At 39.1% G+C, this 10,613-nt stretch overlaps 1 protein-coding gene across 1 annotated transcript; it reads right to left on the bottom strand.

Moving 5' to 3' along the window:
* Positions 1-577: 577 nt before the first annotated feature.
* Positions 578-10,362, bottom strand: LOC140169941 (uncharacterized). The gene is made up of 3 exons (XM_072193252.1): positions 10,239-10,362; positions 5,285-5,437; positions 578-3,208 (listed from the first exon to the last, which is right to left on the bottom strand). The coding sequence occupies exon 3, from the start codon at positions 2,380-2,382 to the stop codon at positions 643-645; it is 1,740 nt and encodes a 579-aa protein (XP_072049353.1). The 5' UTR covers positions 2,383-3,208; positions 5,285-5,437; positions 10,239-10,362; the 3' UTR covers positions 578-642.
* Between the last annotated feature and the right edge of the window lie 251 nt (positions 10,363-10,613).

Below are 10,613 nucleotides of genomic sequence, written 5' to 3'. Positions count from 1 at the left end.
GATCAGACTTAGATGAGGATGTAGCCTTTTTTATCAGACTTAGATGACGATGCAGCCTTGGTATTAGACTTAGATGATGATGCAGCCTTGTTATCAGACTTAGATGAGGATGCAGCCTTGGTATCAGACATTGCCGGAGGATGCAGCCTTGGTATCAGACTCAGATGAGGATGCAGCCTTGGTATCAGACTCAGATGAGGATGCAGCCTTGGTATCAGACTTAGATGAGGATGCAGCCTTGGTATCAGACTCAGATGAGGATGCAGCCTTGGTATCAGACTCAGATGAGGATGCAGCCTTGGTATCAGACTCAGATGAGGATGCAGCCTTGGTATCAAGACTCAGATGAGGATGCAGCCTTGGTATCAGACTTAGATGACGATGCAGCCTTGGTATCAGGCTCAGATGAGGACGCAGTCTTGGTATCAGACTTACATGTAGATGAGGATGCACCCTTGGTATCAGACATTGGAGGAGGATGCAGCCTTGGTATCAGATTTAGATGAGGATGCAGCCTTGGTATCAGACTCAGATGAGGATGCTGCCTTAGTATTAGACTCAGATGAGGATGCAGCCTTGGTATCAGACTCAGATGAGGATGAAGGCTTAGTATCAGACTTAGATGAGGATACAGCTTTGGTATCACTTAGATGAAGATGCAGCTTTATCATCATTTGAAGCAGGCAAACTAGCAGGAGTAGGAGCATCATTGTCAGCCAAGGGAAGAGGTTTATGGGTATCTCCTTCTTTTGATGAAGGTGAGAGCGATTGTATTGTGTCTGAATTTAATTCACCGGCAGCCCTGACGTTCACTCTTGGTCCAGGCACACTGGTACCTGGAGTAAACGCACTGTCAACTACAACCAGTGTTTTGCCTATACTCTGTTGCATAGATGCAGATGAAGGTGTCTCTCCAGATGATGGTGTTTGCAACTTTGTCACAGGAACTTTTATGGACAATGTTTTTTTTTCCGTCCTAATCATCTCCTTAACTTGGTCTGGATTTGGTGCAAACTCATTCACTGAGAGCTTTTTTTCCCCTGTTTGACTCAGCTCAGCAACTTTGCCTGCCTCTGTAGTGCCGACTTTAAGTTGCACATTTGACGTTTTCCTCATTATATCAAGCATAGATAAGGCTGCAGCCTTAGCATCAGACTTAGATGAAGATGCAGCTTTATCATCATTTGAAATAGGCAAACTAGCGGGAGTAGGAGCATCATTGTCAGCCATGGGAAGAGGTTTATGGGTATCTCCTTCTTTTGATGAAGGTGATGACGATTGTTTTGTGTCTGAATTTGATCCGGCAGCTCTGGCATCCGATCTTGGTCCAGGTACACTGGTACCTGGAGTAAACACACTGTCAACCACTGTTTTACTGGTACTCTGTTGAATAGATGAAGATGACGGTGTCTGCCCAGATGGTGGTGCTTGCAACTTTGTCACAGGAACTTTCATGGATATTGTCATTTTTCCTGTCCGAATCATCTCCTTAACTTGGTCCGGATTTAGTGCATTGTTTCTTTCTTTACCTCCCGAAATTGAACCGTGCGGTAAGCGTATCTGGAGCTGTGGTTTGCTGCAAACTTTTACTGCATTTTCCAGTTGCCCTGCTGTTTTGCTGCTATCATGTTTGTTCTCTCTTGATTCACTTCTGCGCACTGCAATTGTACTCTGTGCAGCACCATCTTCTGCTTCACTTTCATTTTTCAGTTTCAGTGCCTGAGATTGGCAGCTTTTGTCTACTTCTTTCACTAGATGCTTAACAATTACAGTACCTGATGACTTCTTTAGAGCTTTCAACCTCTTCCTTTTCTTCTTTTTTGAAGATTTTCTGGCATGTGAAGGTGAATCTGATTCTTCTGTCCAACGTTTGGTGGCAGTTTTTGATGTCTTTCCAATACACTCCTCATCGGTAGTATTCTCTTCCTCTATTGAAGCAGTCTGTGATTCTACCTCTGACCATTTCGGCAGTACCACAGGTCCAATATCACTGGTACAAGCAGCTCCCAGCTGTATGTCGAAAATGTCTGCTAGCTCTTCATTCGAAAGGGCATCCTCATTGTTGAAATGAATTGGCAAATGTTGATCTAGAGCCGATTGAAGCGTGAACATACCCCCACATAAACGGCACATCAATAATTCTCGTGATGCATCACCGACCTCGACTTCAACTTTCTGTGGGTTGTAGGCAGACATGGGGATCCTCATGTGTTCACTCTCATGATTTAACAACTGAGCCGTGGTACTAAATATCCTTCCGCATTCATTGCAAAGGAATCCCACATCACTATGGTTTTCCTTCATGTGTTCCATCAGAAGAGGGCGCTGTTTTATGTCTCCAAATTCTTTATCACATACTAAACACTTATGACTCTCATACATTACATGCGCTTTGTGTACTTTTTTGCATGTGAAGTTTGTAGCCGTGGGTGTATGACACAAACTTTGCCGTGCACAGTTCACACTGGACTTTCGTCTCTACCTCATGAATTCTAACATGTTGGGTTAAGTTTTTTTCAGCTGTAAAACCCTTATTGCAATATTTACATTTTAAAGGCCTATCTTCCTCTTTTAAGTGACTATTCTCATGTTCAAATAATTTTTTCTGTGTAGAACATCCTTTGTTACAAATAGAACAATAAAACCTGTATAAATTTAAATGAACGGATGCAATGTGTTTATTGCAATCGGGATTAGTTTTAAACCATGACTCACACTGGTTGCATTTAAAGGGCCTAGTTAGGGAATGCACGGTATTGTAGTGCTTAATCAGATCTTTTTGCATGCCAAAAGTCGTGCCGCATTTTGCACATGGGTATACTGTCCCTTTTGGTGCTCTCTTTGGTTTTTTTTGTTGACGAGGTGCACGAGACTCTGTACCTTCCATAGCTCTCTTCCTCTGTTGTACTTGTTGTCTCATACCTGTAGCCGTGTCAAATCCAGACTGGTCCTGCATTGGCCGGGTCAAAGCTCTGCTCATTTCTTCTATCAATCGAGATGCTTCCTGGACCTCGTCTTCGTTATTACCAACCTTCTGAACCAAGTTATGGTGTGTAGGCTGTTTGGATTGTAAGCACATAACTTGGTGACTGTGGACAATGCCATTGATGATACTCTCAAGTTGAAGGCCAAGTCCTCTTGTGTGAGGGCAGGATATCAGAGGCAGTCCCATCCTCTGCATGTGGTCTGTTACCATGGCATTGAGTACCTGAAGATAAAGCAGGAAATAATATAGTAATCAAGAAATGTATAACTTAAACCATGCTTAAACTATGGTGTGACATTAGGCAAACTAATTGAATTTGAGCAACAAATGCTCATGAGCATTTGTTGCTCAAATTCAATTATTCAATTACTTCCTATTTCTTCACATCTCAGTAAGTCAAGGTCTGTTAGTGTGTACTGTACTGTATTGTCACAAATTAGTTTCCTGAATCCTGATGCAATATTGACCATTATCAACCATTACAGTATTTTACCGTGTTCCTCAACATCACATTGTTTGATTGAGCTATTTGATGTATTTTACAAAGATTGTGAGTCAGGTTTGGGAATCTAGTCATAACTGACTTCTCAAAGGCCTTTGACTGTATAGACCAAACCAATTACAATTCTATCTAAGCCCAAACATGAAAGCATACAAAATTTATTTGAGATGTGATGACTAACCATGTGTGCTTGCAACTTACAAATGTATGGTGACACCCTTGAAGTTGTCAAAGAAATGGTTATTGGGATATGGGTCCTAGAAAATCTAAAATGGGACAGACAAGTATTTATGCTATGATATCGATCCATACCTCCTTGAGTAGATTATGAAATGTATTGTTAAGGTGGTACTACACCACTGGCCAATTTTGTGCCTATTTTTGCATTTTTCTCAAGAATTATAGTGCATTGGTGACAATTAAGATATGTATATTATAGGGGCAAGGACTACAATTACTGCACTGGGAATTTTATTTCAGCACAGACAATATTTGTGGTGTTACAGTCAAAAATGAGGGAAACCAATATTTGATCAATAAATCAATAACTACTTGTCTTGAGTCACTGAAATTCCAGTGTAGTAACTGGATTCCTTGCCCCTATAATATAGGCCTACATAACTTTTGTTACCAGAGTTTTATTAGTCACAAATTTATCAAGGGGTGTAGTACCCCCTTAAGGTCTGTGTCTCATTATCTCTGACCTACCCTGGGCCTGTTATATATGGGTTGTTTTACAATCAGGGTACATTTGGGCTGAGCACCATATTGTACCCTGTTTCAAATATTAGATTAACTTATGATTAAAAGTTGCCATGCCTAATTATTGGCCCCCATTAGTTCCACCTACACTTAGTTTCCATGTATCACATGTTTGAAAGTTGGAAGTCAGGTTTCCGTCAAAATGTGTCCTCTCCGAAAAATTGGGTATACAGAAACATGTGCATCAAAAACATGTTTCTGGCATAACTTGAAACTCTGAACACTTGACGCCTAAAAATTTTACAGATTTCCTATTTGACCCATCTACAACACAAAAACAAATAAAATTGAGGAAAAACTAGACACTTCATTTTTCACCCCCAGTGAGACAATCTGTGTACCCTGATTGTAAAACAACCCATATCTCCCTGGTACTCGGGGAGGGGGGAGTGGGGAGTGGGGGGCACTGATCTTAAAAGGTTGTATGAACAGGTGTGTATGAGTAGCGGTTATGACCCCCATTTCAGCCCTCTTGAGTAATTCATTGTTTATGCACATTCCATATATTAGAACAGCATGTGTATGGAATGGTCTTTCACAATTTATTAAAGCAGAAATGGAGAAGATAATTGCAAATTAGATATACCAAATTGCTGTTTGATGTATGTTATATCATCATGTCATTAATTTGTGCTACAGTACAAAGCAGTGCTTATCACTGAAGCTATCAAGATTTCATTCATTCATTCATGACCCACCCATACCCTGTGCCCATACATACAGTCAGTCTACTCTGAAGTACAAAGTACAGACGCAGGCGCATACATTGTGCCGACTTAGAAGGCACGCATACCTGCAGCTGAGACGCAGCACTACGCACTGTTAACGCGCTGTATACGCGCGCATTGTTACATTGTACTTCAGAGTGGACAAACTGTACCTCACTGCCTTTGGAAATTCCAATGTGTTTCAGCATCGCAGACCCAACAAGTACCGTACTCATACATACATCAATGACAAGGACATAGGATCAGCATCTCAGACCCAACATTAAGTGGTATTCAGACCCACCCTGTATCCATACATGTACATACCTCACTGACAAGGTTACGAAGTGGTAATGTTTGTGTCTCAGCATCGCAGACCCAACTTGTAGATGACCAGCTTACTGTGCTGTATGGTGCTCTTACATCAACAGGATGTGGTTGTTGCTGCCAGTTATTACCAACAAAATCCATATTAGGAGCCTGTACAGTCAAATTATAAGCAATTCAAGATATGATTTTGGTCCCAAAGCTGAGAATGCGTCACTGAAAAGCATGAAGCAACTGTTTATATACAAGTCAACATATAAATCAAAAGAAAAATCTGTAATGTATGAACCCTTTTAAGAAGAATGTGTAAAAAGAGGATATACAGGGTGTATCAAAATGATTGGTACCGACGACTTCTCATTTTTGCAGAGTTTTTTTTACCATTTTTGGCACCAGTTTTGGGTTAATTGTTTTAATATTTGAAATTATAGTAGTTTTATCTTCTCTAAGAATTTTAGATCATTAAGATAGCACATCTTGTTCAGAAGTTACATGATTCTAAAGGAAAGTAGGTGTTTTACACTTTTCATCGCAACGCTGGATCAGTCGCGCACCATTTTCAAAGCTCTATTTTACTACAAATACCTTAAAAGTGAGAATGCTGTTGAAAATCTTGGAAATGTTTTATTTTTTCCTTGCCTATTTCTTCATTCATAATATATATATATATACACACGATATAATAAAAATTTATTGGTTGAGAGTAATGCCTTTAAGGGCGGTAATTTAAATTGTAGTATAATTGATGCAATTGGATTACTATTAGATGTTGTGGCAGAATGGTTATAGACTGTAGACAGTGTATGTTAGGCTAAACCTGTCAAGAGTTATTGAAATGGCTCCACAGTATTCCACACTTCAGCGTGGTTTCATAGTGAAAAACTATTGGTTGACACGAAGCTATGGAGAAGTGCAGAGAAGATTTAGAAGACAGTTTTCGAGAGCAAGGAGTATCCCATGCAAACATGCTATGATGCTATAACCCCTTTTTTCCACTAAAAACAGGAACAATATTTCTAGTACATACGAGGGGGTATCAAAAAGTTTTAGAAATCGCCCAGAAGTGAAAGAGCTATATCAATGAAATTTTGTCAGTGCAATCACTGGTCCTTATGTACACTATGGTGCAAAAATGGTCTCATAAGAATGTTTACTTTTTTTACAGGCGACGCTAGATGCTAATAACCTGCTGCCCCAGTTACTGCGCATAAACTGCAAGATTGAGAAAATTGAGGCAAACAGCGTTATTAAGATCCTGCATTTGAAGGGTTGCAGTGCCTAGAAAATCGATGATGAAATGAAAGTTATCATCGGTGGTGATTGTGATATTGTCACTGTAGCTTTTTGGAAAATGAATTTTATTTCATCACAGATTTTTGGGCACTGTAACCCTTAAAATGGAACTTAATCATGCTACATGCCTCAATTTTCTCCATTTTGCTGGTTATACTGATTACATAGGCAGGTACTGACATCTAGCGCCTGTAAAAAAGTAAACATTCTTATGAGACCATTTTTGCATCATAGTGTACATAAGGACCAGTGATTGCCCTGACAAAATTTCATTGATATAGCTCTTTCACTTCTGTGCGATTTCTAAAACTTTTTGATACCCCCTCGTATATGTACTGATTATGCTGACTTACGTGCTAAACTATTCTCAAATATTTCAGAGATTTATGATATTCTGATAATGATATATATTTTTGCTGCTAATGGGATTTTAGGATTATGATGCTATTTCTTTAGTTATAAAGTTTGTTAAAAGTGCATTTGAATCCCGAGTTTCAGTAGACATCTGATGTACATGTTTCTCAATATCATACAGTATGTAAATTGAATGTTGTAATGTTTTATACTACCATTATATCCTTGTATTGATGTATGTGTGTTGACTATACCTACATTATAAAACTGAACTGTACTGCTTTCTGGCTGAAAAATATAAGTAATTTTTTAATAAAATACACAACACCTGTGCATGCGTTGTATAATTGATGTGATGTATATTGGAATATGAAACTGAGATGATCTGGGCATGGGATTAGTAAATATCGAGGGTTCAGAACCTGAAAGCCGTAACTCACTACATGACCAGCTCTCACAAAATGAGCATAAATAAATTAGTTGGTTCCTTGCTAAATGGTGATTGGTCTTCAAAAATCAATATTTCTTCCGGTGATTGTGAGTTGAGGCTTTCTGGTTCTCAACCCTATGAAGAATAATGAACAAATGAAGACTAATGAAACTACAATGACTAGGCCTATATGTATATATTCGTAAATGAAGAGCACCTTTTTTTCAATTTTGCGAACAAGTGGTTAAAAATTTCTTTGTGTTTCACAAATCACATTTCAACAAGCATGAGTACCTGCGGATACACGGAGTGCAGGCACCGGGTGAGACATATATAATTTTGAGCATGCCACTGCAAAAACTGATACTTTTATTTCCAAATAATTAAAGCTGAATTTTGCAAGAGCTTGATGAAACCATTCAATGTTTGTTTGATTTTAAAAATGGTCGCCCCACATGAAGACAGAACACTGGGGACCAGATAGGACCAGGCTCAAACAAAATGCTCTTGACTGAGTCAGGCATATAAGGGGCTTTGCAATAATCATGAGCCCTGGAGGGAGGGAAAAAAATAGGGGGGCATGTAATTTTGAGCATGTAACACGTTTTGCCCCCAATTCATGACGCATGACTTTAGGAAAACAGTTCGGACCCTCAAAATATTTAAAGGGGCATTTCGTGATCCACAGCCTCAAAAAAAGTTGAGATTTTTATATCACTGGAAACCTCTGGCTACATAATGTTTATGTACAAAATATTTCTTGCAGATTAATTCGTTTAGCAAAAATTAAAGATATCGTGAAATTTGAATTTCGTTCTGGTGCACCAGAACGAAATTACAACGCATTGTCTATGGAGCAGGGTAATACACATAATCATGCATAACTCGCGAACGCAAAATCGGAATCAACTGAAATTTTGGGAATAGGTTTTTTTCGTGGATATCTAATGAAAAATGACATAAATAGAGGATGCTAGGATCACGAAATACTCCTTTAAGCAAATTTTTCTGCTCGAGGGGGGGAAGCAATTTTGGCAAGCCGTTTGAAAATCCCCCAGGCTCATAATTATTGCACAGCCCCTATAAGCATGCTGGGCTATACGGAAAGAAAATGAGAACAAATTTGAGAAATAACATGAATAAATAAAGAGTAATAATGCAGTATCCTTTACTACACCCAAATAACACATGGCAGTAAAAGTATAAATAATGGGCAAAGTGCTGTGGAACCCATAAAAATGTTTTTACAGTTGACACATTATTTGGTGAGTCTGGTCAAAGGTTTAGTGCAAAATATTATAATGTACACACATTACTCGAGAACTCTACCTTCGAATTTGCACACAATAGTTCCGCTTTTGATGCTAGAGTACTTTGCTAACATTTTTCAGTCGGACAGCGATTTTTGCACCAGAGGATATTTATTCTGTTAATGTTGACGTTTGGATGAAAGTTATTTCGATGAGTCAACTGTATCTTTTGAGCAAGATTTACCTATTTTGGACAGTCTAAAAGTTCAGGCTGAAGTGTAATTTTAGCAACATTTTTGATGCAATCTGAATCGCCTATCGTGATCGGCTGTAAGTCATGCTTCAGCGAATCCAACTAGATTTTGAATGCAATGGTAGAATGTGATCGGTGAGCAAATTCTTGGCTAGACTTAAATTCTCAATCAAGTAAACACAGAAAACATTGTTTACATGCCGGGGTGGGGGGCACTCCCATAATATACTGACATAAGTCATCTGCCCATGAAAAGACCGTGGCCTGGTATTTTTGGCAAATCCTACACCCAATGACCCCGTTTTTTCAGTAGCCTACACTCACACTGAATGACCCCTTTTTTGAACAATTACGGCCTCAAAATTGAAATTTCGGCATGCTTCGTGTGCATTTTGAAAAAAAAAGACTTTTGGCTATTTTGTAAACTTGTGTAAAAAATTGGGTACCGGGCCGGGTAATTGATTAGTTTTTTTGTATGAATATGATCATGTGGAATTTTGGGCGCTCCCATACAAAATCACCCCATTTTTGACATTGCCAACAAAATGACGCTCTTTTTTTGAAAATTTCTAAACTGACAGACCCCTCATTAATTTCGTACACTGGTGGGCACAGGGTACGTCACTTTCAATTTTTCATATTCGAGTGCCCCCCCCCCCGGTTTACAAGTAGTGATTACAATTTAATTTACAAGGCAGTCTAGTACTACAACTTAAGGGCATTTCATGATCCACAGCCTCATTCCCCCACTTTTCTCAAAAAAAGTTGAGGTTTTATATCACTGGAAACCTCAAAATATTTCTTGCAGATTAATTTGTTTTATTCTAAGCAAAGATATCGTGAAATTTGAATTTCGTTCTGGTGCACCAGAACAAAATTTCAACGGTGATCATGCATAACTCGCAAACACAAAATCGGAATCAACTGAAATTTTGGGAATAGGCTTTTTTCGTGGATATGCATTAGACTGCGGAACTCAGTCCTCAATGATAGTCAGTCACTTATCTTTTGGTCGTTATATGACTATCATTTGAGGACTGAGTTGTTACCATACATCTTCCGAGGTGCAGTTTCAGACAATAGCTCGGGATTATAGGGCAGAGGTTATCTTTTGAATTCTTTCATGACCACTGAAGCATAGTCAACCCTGTCAAGGACACTCGGCGTGAATTGAAAGACATGTCACTCGCCACAAAAGAATGTCAATGGTCATACGACACCAATTTGGTGTACTTCCGCGCCTCGGAATATGATGCTTAAAGTCTATGTCTGGATATGATATGCATGTACATTTTGTATGTACTGACAAATGTCATAAAAAGAGGATGCTAGGATCACGAAATACTCCACTCTCAAGTAATAATTTAAACTTACCTAATAGCTTATTTGAAGGAGATTATATTACTGAGTGTCTCTGACCTTATTTTATTTATCTTCAACCTCGTGAATCGTGAAAAGAGTGATTTAATTGCCGAGAAAATCTCAGTTCACACAGAAAAAAAAAATCATATCAATGTTATCAACAGCTCGTCATCATAGACCTGGGCGGTATGTATATTCGAGTGTACCAAATTAGGGGTGGTGCAATAATTATGTGTAGGCCTACCCCGGGGTGGTCAATTTTAGGGGGGGCAAAGATTTTTGGCAGGCCTAAGGTGGGGGGGGTAAGCATTTTTGGCAGGTCGAAGGTGGGGAGGTCAAGCAATTTTTGGCAGGTCGAAAGGGGGCCAGCCGGGGGCACTCGATTTT

Source organism: Amphiura filiformis, chromosome 14, assembly GCF_039555335.1.
Source record: "Amphiura filiformis chromosome 14, Afil_fr2py, whole genome shotgun sequence".
Taxonomy (NCBI): domain Eukaryota; kingdom Metazoa; phylum Echinodermata; class Ophiuroidea; order Amphilepidida; family Amphiuridae; genus Amphiura; species Amphiura filiformis.
The sequence above is the reverse complement of the archived record's forward strand: the minus strand, read 5'-3'. Positions and strand labels throughout refer to the sequence as shown.